Below are 21883 nucleotides of genomic sequence, written 5' to 3' on the forward strand. Positions count from 1 at the left end.
GGCCAGGAGGACACTAAGATTCCTAACCTGGGACTCTTGCCCTGTTAGGTGAATATGGACTTAACGTAAATAAGGTAGGAAGGTGCTGGGATAGGAACCTGTCTCAAATTTTTTCCAATGAGCTCCTGAAAGCCCAAGACAAATGAGTATGAAAAATGGAGATAGCCAGTAACCAGATCCTGTCATCATTTGCATTTCAAGCCTCTAACTTGTAGTCATGTGACAAGCTAATGAAGAAAAATTAGAAATAAACCATTAACTGGGGGAAAAAAGATTACAATAACATTGAGCAACGGCCAGAAGAATGCAGAGCAAGTACCAGTTATCGGCATGGACATCTGAAAGTCAGGGTCAAAGAGAATGGCGATGGTGATCACAGATGCCACAGATAAAGACACGTCCAGGTTTAAAACTGTCTTCACCTTGGTAGTCTCCGGAATAGAGTGCATCACTGGCATCATTGGGAACGGCTTCATCACAGCCATCCATGGGGCCGAGTGGGCCAGAGGCAAAAGACTCCCTGTTGGTGACTGCATTCTCTTGATGCTGAGCTTTTCCAGGCTCTTGCTACAAATTTGGATAATGCTAGAGAATACTTACAGTCTACTATTCCAGGTCATTTATAAACAAAACACAGTGTATATACTTTTCAAAGTCATCATCATGTTTCTGAACTATTCCAACCTCTGGCTTGCTGCCTGGCTCAATGTCTTCTATTGTCTTAGAATTGCAAACTTTACTCACCATTTGTTCTCCATGATGAAGAGGAAAATCATGGTGCTGATGCCTTGGCTTCTGAGGCTGTCACTGTTCATCTCCGTATGCTTCAGCTTTCCCTTCTTTAAAGATATCTTCAATGTGTACGTGAATAGTTCCATTCCTATCCCCTCCTCCAACTCTACTGAGAAGAAGTACTTCACTGAGACCAATGTCTTCAACCTGGTTCTTCTCTATTACCTGGGGATCCTCATTCCTCTGATCATGTTCATCCTTGCAGCCACCCTGCTGATCATCTCTCAAGAGACACATCCTACACATGGAAAGAAATGCCACTGGCTTCAGAGACCCCAGCATGGAAGCTCACATGGGGGCCATCAAAGCTATCAGCTACTTTCTCATCCTCTACACTTTCAATGCAGTTGCTCTATTTCTTTCTATGTCCAACATCTTTGCTGTCAACAGTTCCTGGAATATTTTGTGCAAAATCATCGTGGCTGCCTACCCAGCTGGCCACTCAGTGCTACTGATCTTGGGAAATCCTAGGCTGAGAAGAGCCTGGAAGCGGTTTCAGCACCAAGTTCATCTTTACCTATATGGGCAGACTCTGTGATTGGAACCCACGGAATACCACAGGACCTGGTCCAGCCAGCTCTGCCTTTTCCTCCCTAGACCTCTCTCCTCACCCATCTTTTCTCCCCTAATCTTGCTCTGACACTTCTCCTCAGGTAACTGGATCCTTTCATGAATGTGAAACTGAATTTTTAACTTGAGATCCTAAGCACTTCTACTAAGCTAAGCAACTCTAAGACAGCTTTACAAAAGCTCTTTGATCTCTGCTCATTCGTATCCTGCCCTGAGCTCCTCTCTACTTCCTCCTCCCCGGAACCTTAAGGAGAGGGTGACCAGACGTCTTTGCTTGGCTAGGATGATCTCTGTTTGTGCCTGTTGTCATTGAGCACCTTTTAATTCTCAAGGATATCTTGATCTGGATGAAAAATTGTATGGTCACCTGTATTTTTTTTGGGGGGGGGCTTTTAGGTAATATGACAAATTTTTTAAATTATTTTATTTTTTAATCGAAGAATAGTTGACATACAATATCCTATTAGCCTCAGGTGTACATCATAGAGATTTGATATTTGATATTTATATACAACCTTCTTAAGGCACCCTACTAACCCACAGTTACGAAAAAAAGAGGGCTAGTGACGAATCCTACAGAGAAAAGAGATTCAGGAAAGAAAGTCTCGCCAAAATTATCAAGTGTTGCAGAGGTTTCAGGAAAATGAAAAATGAAGAAAGTCTTTGGACTTGACTAAAAGGAGACCACATGTCCTATTAGTGGAGTGATGGGTGGCATTCAGATTACAGGAGTTTCCAGAGAAGGTGATGAAGACAGTGAGGGAGTATGGAAAGGCCAATAATTTTGGGAGGTTGTTTGGAGATAAAGAAGAAATACAGGGTGGTAGGTGGATAAGTGGATGGTCAATTGAATGCTTTATTTTTCCAAATGAAAGGGGACAAAGTGACAAGAGAGGAAAGGAAGAATGAAGGAAAAAAAGTGACATGTGCAGGAAGCAGAAAGGATAGAAAGAAACCAGAGTGAAGGCACTTCTATTTTGCTTCGCTCCTGACTCTGTGACACTGCAAGTGGCACCTGTGCTTCTGGCTTTACCAGTTCTGGGTCGCCTCAAAGTAACAAGTGAGGCAAGGTCAGGTTACCTGGGAGCGGCTCTTTGAGAAGAAGGAAAACATTGTCACTTCACTGTCACTCTTCAGAATGATACCGTCAGCAGTGCCCACCCCACCCCCAGATACCTTGGAACTAGAAAGTTAGGAATTTGGGGTTTTCTTGTATTTTGTATTTTTAAAATCAGAATTACTGAGGAAAATATGAAAAGAATGATACTGATCACACCAAGCTTAAGTAGCTTCCAGAAGAAAATGTAAGGTCAGCCGCACAGACTAAATTCTGAGCTCCTAGCTCTCTAGCACATACTTGAGAGACAGTCCCTTACATCCATAAACTGCAAAAAAAATCACACACATGTGCACACACACTCACCCACATACATCCCTTTATAGTTCAGACAGCTTGGGACTTATTTAACTGGAAAGGAATGTATTTATGAAAACACTATTTTTATAGTTTTCCTAAGCAATATTTATTCATATGACTATTTAAGGTTGATGTAGTTGTTATAGTAAGACAAATTATATTTTGAGGTTTCATTCCAATTCCTAAAGAATAGACAAATATATATTTTTATCCAAATAATACATGCAAACATACCCACTGAGGGTGCTCTCATAGATCACAAAGAAAAACAGAAAATTGATTTAAAGTCACCATTTCATTAATGTGAACCATGCCAAGATAACTGGATAAACCCTCTCCATGCTTCTTATGAAGAAATACTCTCTCATTGTTTGCAACAGCCGAAGGCAGCAGAGGGCTAACAAGAGCTTCAAGGATGATGACACCCTTATCAATAATGTACACTGCCCCAACTTCAACCAGAAAAAGTTCTCTCCAGTTCTCCCTTCCTCCCTCTCTCCCTTCCTTCCTTCCTTTCTTTTTCTTTCTTGCTTTAAAACCCACCTAAACTTCCAGAATGGGCTAGAATACCCTGTCTTCGAATTGGTTGTCTCTAGACAGGAATCAGAAATCCTAAAGAATCCGTTTTGCACATTCTATGTGACACCCTTGTCCCCTGAGAGAGGCTGAAAGTTATGGTGTGGAGGATTCCTTTATCCACAAAGTCACTCTGGCCACTCATCCTCCATGTGGTACAGCTAAGGGGATTTTGGTTGCCAAGTGACTCCAATCTGGAAGGGCCAGTACAGGGAAGGTGTCTCAAATCTGGGCGAGTCCTCACAAATGAAGACTAGACTAGCAGCCAGGACCAATCTAAGGGCTGGGATTTGAGGGGCACCAGACTGTCACACAGTCCAACACCATCTTCCCCTTCCAACTGTGATCCCTGCTTTTCTTTGAGCTTTCTCTGCAGGAATTCTCTTTTATTATTTTCTCAGGAATTCTTTACTTTGGGCTCCTAATGCAGAAACATCTATTGAATAAGGAAAAGAAACTATAAGTTCAATCAACCAACAAGGAGTTTTGAGTTGGGGGAGAGGAGCAGAAACCAAGAGCAGACATCAGAAGCAATCACGGCAGGAAGGGAAGGAAGAGACACTGAGCAAGAGGGAGCCCTCCCATCCCACTGCCATTTCCCTCTTCCCTCTGGAGAGAAGTGGGATCCTTAGAGGAGAGGTGGGAGGAATGGAAATTTCTTACATACTCAGAGATTGGTTTGTGGAAGAAGGGAGGACAAACAAGCCGGGGAGCCAGTGCTCAGTGTTTGAAGGCTGGGGGGCTCTCTAGGAGTTGATGCAGACTAATACAGGAGAGGTGAAAGTTGGAGGGAGATGCTTATCTTGGTGTCCTCTGGGAGGAAGTAATGTTACGCGGTTAGAAGTTTCTGTTGGTAGAAGGAGGAAGGAAGCATTTTGGAGCCTGGGACGTGGCCCAGGAGGGGCAGGCCTGGGCAGAAAGCAGCAGCACACAGCACAAAAGACGTGGGGGAGAAGGCTGGGCCAGAAAGGAGTGGGACAGGGACGGTGTGAAGGTGTTGAGTGCTGAAGATAAATTTGGCCAATCTCAGTTGGGAGAAGCACTCTACTTATAGCTCCTCCCTGAGACTTTGGTGATTATCCCCGCGAGCAAGAAAACAAAAAGTCTCCCAAGAGCTCTCCAGAGGAACATCTCTGGGTCGGACCCTTCACAGTTCAGGGTGCCTTATTGCAAATGTGCTCTGTGTCTGCAAAGCTAACCTGTCAACCAGCCTCACTGGGGGAAAAAGTGGATTTTTTTTTTAAGTTTCTGGTTTGGCTGTCATTTGGTTTTCCTTATTTTTTTAGTCAAGTGTCTTATGAACGTTCTGCCCTGTCTCAGTTGCATCAGAAGAAAAAAAGAGAAAGGTGGTTTTGAAGACAGTCCAAAGAGAAAAAGAATCAACAATCCTCTAGGTCTGGTTTGGTTCGGTGTGGCAGCAGCAGTGATAAGGGATCCAAGGAAAGAATTCTGAGGTGGATGTTAATGGAAAAATCTCACCTCGGGCAGCTGCGCCCTCCTGCCCCGCCCCGCCCCCTCCCTCCTGCCATGCAGCCCCTGGAGTCAAGATGACTTAAATGCGGGTCCTGGCTCTGCGACTTACTGGTGTGTGACGCATGTTACTGCATCTCTCTGAACCTCAGTTTCTGTATCTGTAAAATGGGAATCACAATAATAATAATAACACCTTCCTCCTAGGATTATCTATCTCATCCTAAGAAATGAGTGAGACAAAACACACTGTCTGGCCCACAGTCAGCTCTCAGTAAATGTTAGCTGTTAATATTCTAAAGGTAAGGGATGTGAGGCTGAGAGGCAGGGTGTCTAGAATGAGGATATTCAAAGCAGGCCAGATGTGAAAAGGCCTGAGCTCAGATTGGGCCGGATGTACAGACGGCTCCTACTGTAGACTCTGGGGCAGAATATGGCTCAATCTGTAGCAGCTCAATGATCTGAGGGGAGGAGGGGATGTGAGTAGGGGGTACCCTGAAGTATTCAGCTCCTGCACCCCTTCCTGGCAAAGTCAGAAAGACACTAGTATTCCAGGGTTTAACCTCCTGGAGATTATTCAAGTGCCTATTTTGAACAAAGCGGGGCACTAGGCCAGAGGTCAGCAAACTTCTGTCAAGAGCCACAGAGTAAATATTTTAAGCTTTGTGGGCCACATGCTGTCCCTGTCATAGGTACTCATCTCTTCTCTTGTGGTACAAAAGCCACCAGAGACAGCATGTAAATGAATGGATGTGGCTGTGTTTCAATAAAATTTTACTTATGGACACTGAAATATGAACTTCATATAATTTTCACACATCATGATATATTCTTTTGATTTTTTTCAACCATTTGAACATGCAAGAAGCATTCTTAACCCATGGGCTCTACAAAAACAGGCCATGGGTCAGATTTGACCCAAACTACAGTTTGCCGACCCTGCACTGGGTACTTTCTCCAGCCCACAGAGGCATTGAAACCCGCCACCAAACCCCAGTTACCGTCACGGTAAACCAGAGACGCTTACCATGACAACTCTTGCCATATTTCAAACATTGCAACTTCCTGAATATTTTTGCCGCTTTCAATTTCTCCAGGTTTTGTCCACCCCTTTGCAATCTCTAAAACACAATCCTTTAGTTCTTAGTAAAAAAAAAAAACAACCATGCCCTAGTCCCCTCTCTCCCACCACCACAACACTGTTAAGGACAGACACAGGGCTCCAAATGTGTTTTTATCTAAAGCTTTGAAAGATACCCCCAGAAGCAATTCAGTAGACAACAAGGAGTAAAAATTGGCAAAGAGGTTCCTACAAGGTCCTTGGGAATGTTTTGAAGACGACGTCTCTAGCTCTGAAATGATCATGCTCCTCCTACAAACTCCTGCTGTCACAGTGGACACTAGGCTGCAGTTCTCTTCATGGATCTGACCCAGCAGGTGATGTTTACATTTTCGTGTTCTTTTCAGATGGCTAAGTAACTGGCTGGTTTATTACATGATGATGGGAAATGCCTAGAGTCATTGCAGCACATGAGAAGAACCTAGACTTTGGTGTCAAAGATCTAGATTTGAGTCCCCACTCTGGATGATCTTTGGAAAGTCACTAAACCTCTCAGCCTCAGTTTCCCCATCTGGAAAACAGAAATGATGGTAATATCCACTTCACAGGGTTGTTTTGAGGTTCAAAGGAAATAATATATACGTGCATAATAAACTGTAAACCACCACACAAAGATGAGTGCATTTGTTCATTCAACAAAAGTATACTGAGCCAGTGGGCTAAGCACTGAACTAGATGCTGAGAACTCAAACGTTAACTCAACAAAAATTTCATGCTCCAAGAGCTCAGAGGCTGGAAAAGAATAACTCATTAAATTACAATGTGGAAAATACTTCAGTGGAGGTCTATGTACTGTGTGGTCAGAGATGTACCTCAAACCTCAAATGTTCAGAATTAAAACTCCTTTCCAAAAAAAAAAAAATTAAATCCTAATCTTCCTGCTTTATTTCCTTCTGGGCCAGAGAGAGGGGAACTCAGAACAGAACCCTTTCCTCTCAGTATCACTGGACCAGTTAAGAAAGATCAGGGTTGAGAGAAGAAATGTTCCACTGAGCATCCTTAGAGATCCCCATCAAAGCCCGAGTATGCAAAAGAGAAAAGGGTCCCATTACATTCAGCCTTCCCTAGGGAAAGCTGCTGTTTGCATCTCCTGCCTAGAGCCCTCAGAGACTGCAAATAAATCTGTGGTTTATTCAAACCAGATGCTAGATAATAAATTATGGCTGGTGGCCCTGAGAGCAGCTGGAACCATGAAGATAGATAGGCTTAGCAGGGAGGGGGTAGCAATTCGAGTCTCGAAAGACTGGAGACCACATAGGATCCCAGTCTGGTTTCTTGTCTCCACACACTTCTCAGTGGAACAGGACCCAACATTCACATTCTATTCAGAAACACAGTGGGTAAAATTTGCTTGCCTTTAGATTCAAAGGCTCAGAAAAATGCCTTGGAAAACTGAGACCAGCCCCTTGGAGGTTGTATCTATACAGGGCCCTGCAGCCACTCTCTGCCATTTCCTCACAGCCACGATCAGTCTCCCAAGGAACAATGGCATATTTGCCAGGAAGATTCTATGGGGTCATGGATGAGCGAAACTGGATTTTGTATCCTATGCTGAGGTTGGAGCTAGGAGGAACCATGCCTTAGTTCCTGCCTCCACCTCCATACTCCCTGCCCTGCTGCCCCCGATTCCCTGCCCTCACAGCACTCCTATCCAGATTCCCCACCCCGCCTGAGCAGGTCCCAGCAGGCAGTGGCATCAAGAAGTAGAGCTGGGTGAAACGTGTTCTCTGCACTCATGGAATGTGTGGAGATAGCAACAGGGAATAAATAAAGTCACAGGTAAGCTCTGGCCAGAAAATGACTGAGGTACAAGAAAGGAAAGGCCACGTGACTTTGCAGGTCTCTGGTGTATCTGGGCAGACAGGGCACCACTCCAGTGAATCAGTGCCCAGACAACCTCGGTGAGTAAACCCCAACATCCCAGCTGCAAACCCGAGAGAATATACAGCCTGGGCTCTGCTCTCCAAGCTGTCTGATGCAGCTTCTGACAATAGAAAGGCACCCACTCTCATAGTGGAAGACTCTAGTTCATCTTTCTATCCCCCAGAACTCTTGGCCCAGGACCTCATTCACAGTGCAGCATAACAAATGCCAGGCAGACTCCATCCATCAGTTATGATCAGCAAGAGGAGCAAGTAGGGCAAATTTGCGTGCTCTGGAGTAATAAAGTTAGCTGTATGTTTATGTCTTATATTTATACTTTTGACTAAGATTTCTTCAACTTTATGTGAGATTTATCTTAATATAATAAAAATTAAATACCTCCAAATTCTGCAAGAGATTGCTTTAACATTTTTGTGAATGAATCAAAATTTTTTTTTTGGGGGGGGGGAGGAAGATCAGCCCTGAGCTAACACCCATGCCAATCCTCCTCTTTTTTGCTGAGGAAGACCGGCCCTGAGCTAACATCTATTGCCAATCCTCCTCCTTTTTTTTTCCCCTTTTCCTCGCCAAAGCCCCAGTAGATAGTTGTATGTCATAGTTGCACATCCTTCTAGTTGCTGTATGTGGGACGCTGCCTCAGCATGGCCGGAGAAGCAGTGCGTCGGTGCGCACCTGGGATCCCAATCAGGGCCACCAGTAGCAGAGCACGTGCACTTAACCGCTAAGCCACGGGGCCAGCCCTCAAATTGTTAAATGATGAAAATGCCTTTGCCTTTGCAGTTGACCTGTCCGTGAGCTATTTTACTAATTAATCCCTATATCTGTAATTCTTATCTTTAAGAGTACTAATACAATTTACGTTTTTGGCACTGATTATTTTAATTGTACCTGATGGTAGAAGTCTTTGTTTCCAAAGGCTACGTAACTGAAGAAGATGTCTGGCAAGTCCTGATCTGAAGAAGTCATTCTCAAAATTCAGGTCCTATGGCCTGAGTCTCCATCCTCTCTGGTCCCACGTGGCATGGGGCACTGTTGACTACCCCCTCTTTACTCTCCACCTTTGGCTTCTGTATCTGTTCAGCTGCCTGGTTTTACTCCTGTTTCCTTATCCATCAAGCACCCTTCAAACACAGAACTTACTCACAATTTGTACACTCTATCCGTTGCCACCACTAAGGTGACGAACCATCCAGGTTTTAAAACTGAAAGTCCTGCATCTCAGAAAAACTCTCGGTCCTGGGCAACATGAGACAATTGGTCACCCTAGCGCCACCCACATAACTAAGGCTACATTCAGATTTCAAGCATTACTTTTCAACTACAGCCATAATATTCACTCCAGTTACATTCCTTTATGAGCAGACATACACACACTTGAACTTCACACATGTACACACACAAATATACACGCGTGACCTGCTTAAATTCCTCCAATGGCTTCCGTTACCCATAGACCTTCAGCCGGGCATGAAAAGCCCTCCACACTGCATCTCAAGCCTACCTTTTCTGACAGATCTTGATGCTTTATTTTTTTCTCTCTACTGAATATAATCATTTAAAGGGCCTGATAGCTTGGTTCGCTTTGTAAATTTTAATTATGGAAAATTTCAAACATAGCACAAAATTAGAGAAAATAGTACAATGATCCCCATGTACCTCAGCCTCAACAACCATCAACATTTTGCTAGTACTGTCTATTAAAGGCTTTTGAGGAGGATTATTATAAGTTTCAAATATTTCTAGTAGCTTTAGCCCAAAAGATTTTGCAGGTTCTTTTGATTCAAGCTAAAGTTTTAGTTCCTGATAAGATTGATTAGGTTCCAATATACATCTTTGAAATACACGACATCTGAAATACACCAAAATATACATCATTCTGGTAAAGATCTATATATTTCTCCTAACTCAACTTTGATGATGTCTTAGCCATGGATCATCTGGATGCAGGAAACAGAAATCAACTCAAAGAGGCTAAAGTAAAAGGGAGAAATATTAAAATGATTCAGGGGCTCTCATGAAACCCCATTCAGGCATTTTCAGGAAATATGGCTGGTCTTCATGAAAACTAGAAAACCATCAGGGAGTGCCCCTTATCTCTTCTCCTCCCTCTTCTCTCCTTTCTCCTCCCTTCTCTCTCCCATTTCATCCAACAACTCTCTCGCTAAACAGCTCCTACCTCTGTGTCTCTCTGCACATCTGTTCCAAGCTCCTCTCTTCAAACCACCCTCCACTGGAAGGATGTTCACTAGTCCCTTATAATTCCAGCTTGCCTATAGTTTGAGATTCCCATGGCTCCAAATCTAAATGACCTTATAGTCCCGTATGGAATACTCTGTTTTCTGTGTCTTTTAGTTCCAATTTCCAGATGATAATTTAGCACAGCTTGAGTCAGGGGTTGACCTCTGGTCTAAGGAATTATAGCTAGGCGATCAGATGATAGAAATTTTTGCCCCTATTCTTTCAGAAAGGACTATGGAGGCATTTCCCAAAAAAGCGGGGAGGACATGTGGGCTGGAACTCCAAATATATCTTTCCTACCATATTCTGTGATGAATAAATTTCAGGCGTGCTCTTACACATTGTAACATAAATTCAGGTTGATAGTGATTATGCTTGTAATGATAATATCCATTTCAGGTGTTGTTTCCTGAATGTAGTCAATAAGAACAAAGTTCTTCTCCCAATTAGGGGTGTGTGTGTGTGTGTGTGTGTGTGTGTGTGTGTGTGTGTGTGTGTGTGCGCGCGTGTGCGTGCCTGCACGCACATACAAAAGTATTTAGGAAGTTGTAGCAACTTTGTGTCATTTCCCTTAAATAGCCATTGCCATTCTCAGTCTGTGATTTGATTCCTTTCAAACTGGCATACATGTGTTTGTTCTCTGAATTTTAGCTCTTCCAATTCTCCTTTGCCCATTTCAACAATCATTAAGTAGGTCTTGCTGTATTTAGCTTAAGTTCCTCTAAAAATGGTTCTGCTTGTTTTTCCTGACTCATCTGTCTCTTTGGCCATTTTTAACATGTGCTTTGCAACATAAACCTTGCAACTGTTTTGTTTTCTTTCAGAAAGCAGTTGAGCAACTTCACACTATTCTTAAACAAATCTTTCTTCATTTTAAGGAGTTCTACATTGGTCATAAACAACCTGTTTCTGTCCTAATACAAAAAATCTAAAAGAAAAGTCTTAAGATCTCTCTATCCTACTTTTTTTTTCAGAAACTAGGTTTTAATTACTTTCCAAATCTCTCTTCTGACTTCACTAAGAAAGCTTAAGGCTGTGTCTCTGAATTCTCAGTCTTTCTCACCCAGGGAGTGTTGGCAAACTGGCTCTCTGGGGGAAAAAAAAAAAGGAATTTTTGATTTCCATCGTGTAAATACTCCCACCGTGATGGAATTCGAACTACCAATGTGATGTCACTGAATGGAAGATGGGAAGAAATGCACATCATCCATGCTCTCTAGCTGGCAGGAGCCAACTCCAGCCCACCACTCCCTCTTCCTCTCAGGCAAAATATCAATTCTAGAGCCACACAGTCTAGGTTTCAATACAGTATTAGCTCTGTGAACTTGGGCAAGTTGCTTAACTCCTCTGAGCCTCAATTTAATTTCTTCATATTTAAAATAGGGGTAATAAATATATCTGTCTCATGGGGTTATTCTTATAATGTGCAAAATTCTTACAATAGTGCCTAGCATATGGCAAGCAAGATAGTGTTTCCTGTTATTCCTTAGGACTAAAGATCAAGCGGTGTTGTCCGGATTTATTGCCACTAGATGGCATCCTCCTCATTTCTTTAGCACAAACCTTTTCTGCAGAGGTATTTGCAACTCAATATTCAACAAATCACTAATCTGAGTATATGAATTAACTGACATTTTTTCCTCTCTTTCATCTCTCGGTTTAAGCTCCATATTTTCCTTTGAAATTCCATTAGGAACCTAGCTAGTGACCCTTGTGTGTAACCACTTCTAAAGTTCCATGAAGAAGCTATTTTCAATCAAAACTTGCTAATCTTGTTCAGTAATTATAAGAATTAAAACTAAAGCCATGTTGACCCTGTTACAGAAGAGGTCAACTCCCTGATCTTGGCTCTCTTCATCTCTCTCCTCTCACTCAAAAGAAGACAAGACAGCTCCGAATGTGACTTTCATTACCACATCACTTGTTTCTCTGGCCAGTCACTGAAAGGAGAGTGTAAGTCAGTTCCACAATTGTTCAGTTCTATAAGTATTTATTGAGCTACCGTATATGTGAGATACTGTGCCAGGTAGAAAGGATATACAGGTAAATAAGAATCATATAGAAGCAAAAACTTTGCCTATCAATAAATCTACTAGATCTTTCCAGAAATAAAATATTAACTCTTTGATGAACCCAACACTTATTCTAAAAGAGAAGAATAACTGTCCTTGAATAGCTAATATTTCTACCAGATATTAAGTCATTCTACTAAGTTATAGTTATACTAACAGAAAAGGACAATGAGCACAAAAATAGACTCATTTAGGGGCTGGCCCCGTGGTCTAGTGGTTAAGTTCGGTGAGCTCTGCTATGGCAGCCTAGGTTCAGTTCCCGGGTGTGGACCTAGACCGCTCGTTGGCGGCCATGCTGTGGCAGCGGCTCACATACAAAATAGAGGAAGATTGACACAGATGTTTGCTCAGGGCAAATCTTCCTCAGCAAAAAAAAATATATATATATAGACTCATTTATCCATGAGGACTGAAGATATGACAAAAGTGAACTCATATGTAAAGTAGGCAAAGGATAGGTTATTTATTAAATGGTACTGAGAATGGGGCTCACTGGAGAAAAAGTTGGATCCCTTCCTCTTACTTTATACAAAGGTAAATCCAAATGGATAAAACACCTGAATGTAGAAGGTAAAGTTATAAAGTTAATAGAAAAAATATAGAATAACTGTGACTAAAGGGCGGGGAATGGATTATTAAACAAGCCCCCAAAAGCTCAAAAAGTAATTGGAGTTCCATTCTGTGAAAGGCAATGCTGACAGTCAGGGAGAAGACATTTACAACATCTAAAAGCTACCAGAGACCACTAGCTAGACTATACAAGGAAAATTGGCACACACAAACACATGCACACACAAACACACGAAGATACAAATAGGCAGAGGAAACAAATGGGCAATAAACAGAAGAAGTGCTCACCCTCACTTGGAACCAGAAATATGCAATTTAAAACAATAAAATACTTTTTCACATTCATCAGAATAGCCCCAAATTACCAAGTGTTGGTGAGGATGTCGATGCTGCTGGCAGAAGTGTGAAATTATACCATCATTCTGGAGAACAATCTGTCAGTAATGGATGAAATAAAATATTTACATACACTTTGACTTAGAGATCCTCTCCTGGGTACGTCCCTAAGAGAAACTCTAGCACAGGTTCATGTGGGGACATAGATAAGGATGTTCCTTGCAGCATTGTTTGTGGAGGTAGCGGGTTGAAGATGCCTCAAACTAGGAGAAAGGGTCGGCACACTTATGGTGGATGCCCAGCGTAGATTACTACGCAGCAGTCAGAAGTGGTGAACTAGATGTTCGAACGGCACCGTGGAGAGGGTGTCAAGAGAAAACATAACAACAAGATCTACAGCCCAGCACCACTTAGGTGTATGAAAAACACCTCACACACAGAACAGCACTGTCCATTTTAGGAGGTGACATTCATGTCCAGGGACATCATCAACCACAACAGCACGTGTGTCTGGGAGAGCGTAGAGCATAGTTGTTAAGAGCTCGGCTTCCGGAACCACACCACTTGGGTTCAAACCCTGGCTCTGCAGCTTACTTGCTCTGTTGCCTTGGGCAAGTCTCTTAACCTCTCTGTTTAATCATCTGAAAAATGGGAGATAATAATAGTAACTACTCTATGAGGTTGTTGTGAGGAGTAGCTGAATTAATATAAAGTACTTAAACAATGCCTGTCAGTAAGTGCTCACTAAGTGGTAGTGCTGTTACTATTATCCAAAATAATATGAGTGAGGGATCAAGAGTGGGAAGCGAAAAATAAAATTAAAAACAAACAAGAGTAGGGACTTGTATATATGATAATAGTGAGCTGTGAATTGACAGGAATGATTAACTCAACCCTCTCTGTACCTGAGGTTAAAATACACACACACACTCTTCCTCCTTGCAGAAGCTTACAGTATAGTGGGAGAGACTGAAAATTTCAATATACTACAGTAAGGAGCGTGATAAGAGAATGCATGGGGCAGCACAAAAGTCCAGAGAGGGCCACTTAGCTTAGCCTGCAAGTTCACAAAGGAATTCTGGAGGATAGGAGTCTTGGGGGGCAGGATAGTTTAGGGCTTAAGATTTGGGACCTGGGTTTGGATCACAGCTGTACCTCTTACTAGTCTGTGTGATTTTTGGCAAGTTACATTCCCAGAGTAATGACCTAGAAAACATCCATGTGCCTAGAACTAGAACTTGAAGACCCTAGCAGAACCGTGCCGTAACCTCAACTATGACTAAGCCTCTCTCAAGGTAGTTCATATCTCTTTAAGAACAATCCGCAAAATTACATATTGTCAATCACATATAAGTTAACCTAAAAGCCTACAGATGCATCTCCTCACTGGTTTGTGTACAGCATGTCTTGTTCTTTTGTAATCCTCAGCAAAGCAAGAGTGCAGAGGGTGGTGATTACATCAAATCTTGGAAGCACAAGGGAGCAATGACTGTGCTGGCCTTTAAAATCAGGAGGAAGTAATTACCAGGCAGAGGCAAAGGGTCTTTTGAGCAATTGGCCCTAGCGCTGGAAAGTCGGCCCACATGCCATTGTTGGCATGTGCACTGGGGGCTACCAGCTGCTGCATTAAAGAGAAAACCACAGGCACACACATTGAATCCGTAGCTAGCATGTTATTTTGTCCTAAGAAGGTGGTTGTTGGTCCAAGAAAGGGGACTTGGTCACTGGAGAGTTTATAAATCCCAGTTGCAAAACACTCATTAGGTTTGTTCATTTTTCTCACGATAGTGGGAACAGAAAAATAAAAATACTCTTTTTTTTTGAGTGGCCTGAAATTTGCATAGGGAATGACCTTGGAAGTAAAAAAGGAAAAGGATATCACAGACATTCCTTCAGGCACAATTCCCACAGATAGAGCTGAATAACATGTTCTCTAGCATTTTTTTTTTTTTCCTGAGGAAGATTTGCCCTGAGCTAACATCTGTTGTTAATCTTACTCTTTTTTTGCTTGAGGAAGATTAGCCCTGAGCTAACATCTGTGCCAGTCTTCCTCTATTTTGTATGTGGGTCGCCGCCACAACATGGCTGACAAGTGGTGTATGTCCATGCCCCGGATCCAAACCCGAGAACCCAGGGTCCCTGAAGTGGAGCATGCCAAACTTAACTACTACGCCACAGGGCTGGCCCCTCTAGCAGTTTTGAAACCAAAGTCAGGTAAGGGAAAGTAGATAAGGTTCATTCTTTGAAACTGAGAACAATCTCCAACCCAGGAAGTAGCCACTAAAGTTTAGTGTCAAGTTCACGGAGGCCAGCTCCAGACTGCACAGCTTCAATTCCCACCTCCACCACATACAGGCTTTCTGAACTTGTGCAAGTTTCTCAACCACTCCATGCCTCCATCAATACAATGGAGACCATGGTGATAACAGTACCTACCTGAACAGCCACTTTGGTGAACAGTTTGTCAGTTTCTTAAAAAGTAAAAGATAAACTTACCAGTAAACCCGTAATTGCACTCCCAGGTATCTACTAAAGAGAAATGAAAACATACATCCACACCAAAACTCATATGCAAATATTCATAGCAGCATTGTTCATCACAGCCAAGAACTGGAAATAATCCAAATGCCCATCAACTGGTGAGTGGATAAATCAAATGTGGCACATTGTGGCAAAAAACTGTGTATTATATGATTCCATTTATATGAAATCTCCAGAAAAGGCAAATCTGTGGAGACAGAAAGCAGATCAGTGGTTTCCTGGGACTAGGGGTGAGAGTGAGGCTGACTGCAAACTGGCATGAGGGAACCTGTTGAGGTGACGAAAATGTTCCAAGACTGGATTGTGGTGAGGGTTACACAACTCTCTAAATTTAATAAAAATCATTTAATGTTACACATGAATTTTATGATATGTAAATTATACCTCAATGAAGCTGCTGAAAATTCATACCTACCTTGTAGGGTTATTATGATGACTGAATGAGTTAATTGTTATAAAGCACCCAGGACACTGTCTGACAGGTAGTAAGCGCTTTGTGCGTATTTGATATTTGTGGCTGTGTAATTCATCACATGGGTAAATTACTAACAGTTCTTGTATATTATTCTACACATCTTAAGCAATGGAATTACTTCTTTTCTTGTCACATGACCTGGCCTCTACCTGCCACCTCTCCAGCCTCATCTCTTGCCATTGCCCTCTTCCAGATCCTTCAGTGGACGAGAACTTCTCTCAGCTCCTCGAGACTCTGGACAACGGCACTTTGGTACCTGTTGCTGGCTCCAGGTGCGAATCCACCTGTTCTCCCACTCAATGATAGAACTCCTACCTACGCTTCAAGTCTTCGTTTAGGGTTGCTTTCTCTGGGATACTTTTTTCTGATTCTTTCTCACTGCCCCAACACCCCCCTACACACACACACACACACACATACACTTTAATTGAATTTGCTAACCAACTTTTGGCCTTTGATTCCCACATCAAAGGACACAGTGAGTGCTTGTATCCCAGACACTCAGAACAGTACATGGGACATAAGGGGTCCTCAATAAACACCGGTGCTGTGGTTCTCACTCCTCCAGGGGTGATTCTGACTCCTTGTCCTGGTGACATCTAGCAATGCCATCTCCTCAAAATATTCCCTTATGCCAATTTTCAGTCAATCCCCACTCCCACTTCCAGCCTCAAGAGAAACCACTGATCTACTTTCTGTCTTCTCTGGAAATTTCATATAAATGAAATCATACAATATGGAGTCCTTTGCATCTGTTTTCTTTCACTTAGCGTAATACTTTGCTGTAACAACTGGGTTTGGGGATGCTACTGGCATCTAGGGAGGTGGCCTCTCTGGAGGCCAGAGACGCTGCTAAACATCCTACAGTGCACAGGACAGCCGCCCACAACAAAAATTATCCAGTCCAATACGTCCTTAGTGCTGAGAAATCCTGAACTCATGGAATTAAAGCATGAATTAATGGGCAAATAGATCATGTTTTAGACCTGAATTTAAGGATTGTTCTCACTATCCTTTCAAATTTCTAAAGAAAGTCTCTAAAAATACTTCAATACCCCTTCCCTTTCCATAATTTGAACTTTATTTCTCTAATGACATTATTTTCAAAGAACTCTCCAGGATGGGAGAAATATCAAAATTATTATATATGGAATGTAGAGGAGGAAGACAACTCCTCTACCCACGCTGGGTCCTTTCTGGTCAGTCTGAGAATTAAATTGACATGACACAGAATAACAGGAGAAAATCAAATAAAGCTTTATAACATATATACATGGGAGAAACCCAGAAAGCTGAGTAACTCACCAGAATGGCCAAGATTGTCACCTTAAATACCATTTTCAACTAAAGACAAAGGAGGATGTCGGGAATGGGAGGAGTCAATTACAGGAGATTACCAGAAAAAGCACAGTAAACAAGGATAAGGTTATTATTCAGATTTAAGTCCTTGCCTTCCCCATTGATAAGAGTTTCTAGAGATAAGGTCATCTCCCCTCTTCCTAGTACAGAGAGGGAGACATCTGTACAAATGGAGATTTCCCTTACAAATGTAAATGTCTCTTACAAAGGGTAACTTCTACTTGGTTTTCAGAGCTTCTTCAGTTTTTTAAAAAAATAACCAGCCTAAAATAATCCTCATGCCAAAGAGACACATCTTGAGGTGGCAAATTCTGCTCCCCTACAGGAACACTGTGATGCTCTGCACAGATCCCCCTGAAGCCATAACCCTCAGCTGGTGGGGTGCTGCCAGCAGACAGCCTGAAGCTGAGGAGTCACCCCAACCAAGGTCAGGCCGTCTTCCCAAGGCAGCCCACAACCTGTGATTGGCTTACGAGGGGCTGGGAAGGCCCAGCCAACTCATCCAACTCAGGGCAACTCTGAAGGGCCATACCAGCTTCAGAATTTCTATAGGGTTCGCTGAGGCCTTTGTGAAGATAGCACCACAGCCCAACGTCTCCCTCAGCCCCATGCTGTTTCCCTCTCTCCTCTCTCCTTCTCAAGCCCCTTCTCTTCCACAGGTGGTGATCATAAGAATCAATCCCTAATAAAGCTCCTCTTCTCTAATCTCAGGAGTCTGCCTCCCACTGTGACACCAGGAAACAATGGCTCTAGCTCCTAAAATTTATTTTAGAACATGAAGATTTTTAATGTATAAAAAGAAACATAATCTAATAGTGACAAATAGATTAGTATAAATTAATCTATAGTGACAGAGAGGAGATCCCTGGTTGCTTGGGATGGAGGGCAAGCCGGAGTGGGAGGGAGGGATGCCAAGGGACCCCAGGAAACTTTCCAAGATGCTGGATATGTTCACTATCTTGATTGTGGTTTTGAAGATGTACACATGTATCAAAACTTATTAAAGTGTATACTTCAAAATATGTGCACTTTATTGTATGTCAGTTGTACCTCAATAAAGCTATTATATAAAAAAGAAAAGAAAAACAAGACATTATCTAAGTCTTAAGGGGAGTCTGAGAAACTAAGAAAAATTGGGCGTAATCCCTAATACTGCTATTTTCATTTTTTCTATTTTATTTTGTTTTTGTCCACATGCACACATATTTTATAAGGCATAATAGCAGAGTATATTATCTGTTCTTGGCAGCGATGTTGCCACTGGTATGACCTGATCAACTGTGAGATGTTCCAACTAAATTTGTTATTAGTCATATTTAAAATAGCCCAGTTTGCCAAGGTTTATCTCCTTTAATATAGCATAGAATATCCAAGATTGGAACCATAATAATGCCAACTTCACTCTCATGCATTTTGGTATGGTTTCTTAAGTGAGAAAGCCGGCACACAGAATTTCACACAACCCTTGGTAAATCCTTAGGAAAATGTCAGGCATTGAGAATCAGTGATGTAAATACTCAGTTGTGTCTTGACAAAAGTTATATCTTAAAACTGTGTCACATATATTGCTACATGGACTTCATGATTGACATTTTCCTTAAATCAAAGCAAAATATACAAATGGTAATAAATCATGTAAATAAGTCTCCTTGCAATTCCCTCCTCCTTTTCCCAGTACTAGTTCCTAGAGGCAGCTTTCTCTCTTTCTTAATTTTTCTTCTTTCCTGCCTCCATCTATCCTTCTTTCCTTTCTTTCTGGGTAGAGATTAAATTCACGTGGGTCAAAAATCAAAGAAGTATTAAGTATTATATACAAAGAAAACTCTCCCTCCTACCCTGCCCTCAGTCACCTAGATTCCCTCCTCAAAAGCAATCAGTTTTATCGGTTTTTTGTCTCTCCATCCAGCAGTGTCAACAAGCACATATGCGTATGTGTACACCTACACACTTAGAGGGTATTTCAACCCTTAAAAAAAAGATAGCAAGTATTATGCACTGTTTTACATCTTGTTTTTTACTTATCAATATATTAGCCAATATTAATATATAGAGAGCTTCCACATTCTTTTTAAATTTGAAAATATTATACATATTGGTGTATTGAATTAGTCCCTACCAATGAATGTTTAGGTAGTTTCCAATCCTTTGCTATTACAAACGGTACTGTAATAAATAACCTCATATCACATTATATTGAATGTAAGCAAGCATGTTTATAGTATAAATTCTTACAAATGGAATTGCTAGGTCGAAGGGTGTGTACGTTTGTAAAACAGAAAGATATTGCTAAACTGCCTTCCTTAGAGGTTGTTCCGTTTTATACTCCCACCAGTTACATAGGAAAACGACTTTCTACAAATCCTTGCCAACACCCTGAGTCATCAGACTTTTTGATCTTTGCCAACTTGACAGATGAAAACATATCAGAGTGTAATTTTTCACTCACAATTTAAATAAGTATGTACAAGCAGTTATTTTTATGTTTGAGAGTCATCTATATGTCCATTACTGTGAATGTTCTGTTTATTTCATTGGCCCATTTTTCCATTGGGCTTCTGTTCTTTTACTTTATTTATTTTTAGCTCTTTCTACATTAGGATAAATGGCTTTTTGATTGTGAAATGAACCCAAATATTTTTCCCAGTTATTTTTTGACTTATTGGATTTTTGCCAGATTTTTTTTGAGTTTTATGTAATTGAAAGTATAAAATCTTTTCTTTTAAGGTTTCTGCATTTGGTTAGCAAGGCTGTCTCTACTCCCAGATATTTTTTAAAAAAAGGTTTTTCCATAAGTTTCTCAGGTACTTTATTAGTTTCTTTCTTTAACATTTAAATATTTGATCCATCTAGAGATGATCCTTGTGTAAGGTGTGAGGTATGGGTCCAACTACATTTTGTTTAAACCTCCCAGTTGTCCCAATACCATTTACTGAATAATCTGTCTTACTGATTTGAAAAGACAACTTGTTTAAAGCATTTCAGGTTTCAAATATTTAATTCCAAATTACATGATTAAAGCTCTAGCGATGCTTCGAATGTAGACTATCATTGACTTGTCTATGAAAGATGAGGATTCGGTTTACATACACTGCCCCTTCCCTCCCTCCTCCAAAGTTTGATAATTACATCATGTTTAGTTCCTCTATTAGTTACTTTTGCTACCTTAAATAATTGACTTACACCACTATTTCTTGTTCCAACAACTCTAATCAGTACCCAGACACTCCTCTCAGCAATATGAAGATAACTGTGCATAGAAGTATACATATTTTTTGTTGTTGTTCCCACTCCATATTATCCACAACAGGGCCCAATCTAATAATAATAAAAATAAAAATAATAACAATAATAATAATAGTGTATGGAGGCGGGATGTAGAGACACATCAACGTTTTACCATTTTATGATTCTTAAAATAAGTACCCATGAGTCCCTACTGACATAAATAAATGATTCATTGAATGAATGAATGAATGAATATACAAATAAATAAATAAATGGGACAATTCTCCTTTCAGAAGAATTCCAACTAACAAGTATAGAAAAAACAAGGGAAATAGAAAATCACCATTACAACATCACAGAAATGACTGCTGCAGGTAAGACCCACTGATGAATGATAAAACTGGTGGGTGAAAGCTTAAGGGGGAACAGGACATTGCATAGCCTCCAAGTATCTCCCCGAAAATACTTCTTAATTACCATGGTGGTTTTAACATATGTCCACAAATTCTTGGCTATTCCTCCCTCCAGGAGGTGCCTTTAATTTACCTAACCCCTACCTCTACCCCCAGAGTGGGCTGCACTTAGTGACTCCCTTCCAAAGAACAGAGTATGGAAAGGGGGAAATAGTGAGTTTACAGTCAAGAAGCTTGACAGTTTCTCCATCTTAACCAAGTGGTCAAGGTTAACATCACCAGTAACATGTCATGTTGATAACAGGAACCCCCTGACACAGTTCTAGAAGGGCACTTCACCTCTGTGGTATATTTCCCCAAAACCCATAACCCCAGCCTAGACGTGAGAAAACAACACACCCAAACTGAGGGACATTCTACAAAATACCTGACCAATAATCTTCAATAGTGTCAAAGTCATGAAACACAAAAAAAGGTCAAGAAACTTTCATAGACAGGAGGAGACCAGAGACATAACAACTTAATGCTATATGGTGTCCTGGACTGGATCCTGGAACAGAAAAGGGACATTAGTAGGAAAACTGGTGAAAGATGTTCGTGTTATGTAACATGTTCACATTAGGGGAAGCTGGATGAAGGGTATGCAGAAACTCTTTGTACTGTCTTTACAACTCTTCTGTAAGTCTAAAATTATTTCCAAATATAAAGGTTTTTAAAAATAAGTGATGATCTACTTTTAAAATAAAATCTTATATTACCCGGCTAAATTAGCTCTCGGATACTTTTAAACTAATATTAGTGGAGAAAAACAAAGTATAATTTTTC

The 21883-nt window shown here is 41.3% G+C and overlaps 1 protein-coding gene across 1 annotated transcript; it reads left to right on the forward strand.

Annotated features, from left to right (window-relative positions):
- The first annotated feature begins 360 nt into the window (after positions 1-360).
- On the forward strand, positions 361-1330 carry TAS2R40 (taste 2 receptor member 40). Its single transcript, XM_004430672.3, is given in 2 exon segments — positions 361-1010; positions 1012-1330. Coding segments are annotated over 2 exon segments (969 nt in total).
- Positions 1331-21883: the final 20553 nt, after the last annotated feature.

Source organism: Ceratotherium simum, chromosome 1, assembly GCF_057802395.1.
Source record: "Ceratotherium simum simum isolate JZ-2026a chromosome 1, ASM5780239v1, whole genome shotgun sequence".
Lineage (NCBI taxonomy): Eukaryota > Metazoa > Chordata > Mammalia > Perissodactyla > Rhinocerotidae > Ceratotherium > Ceratotherium simum.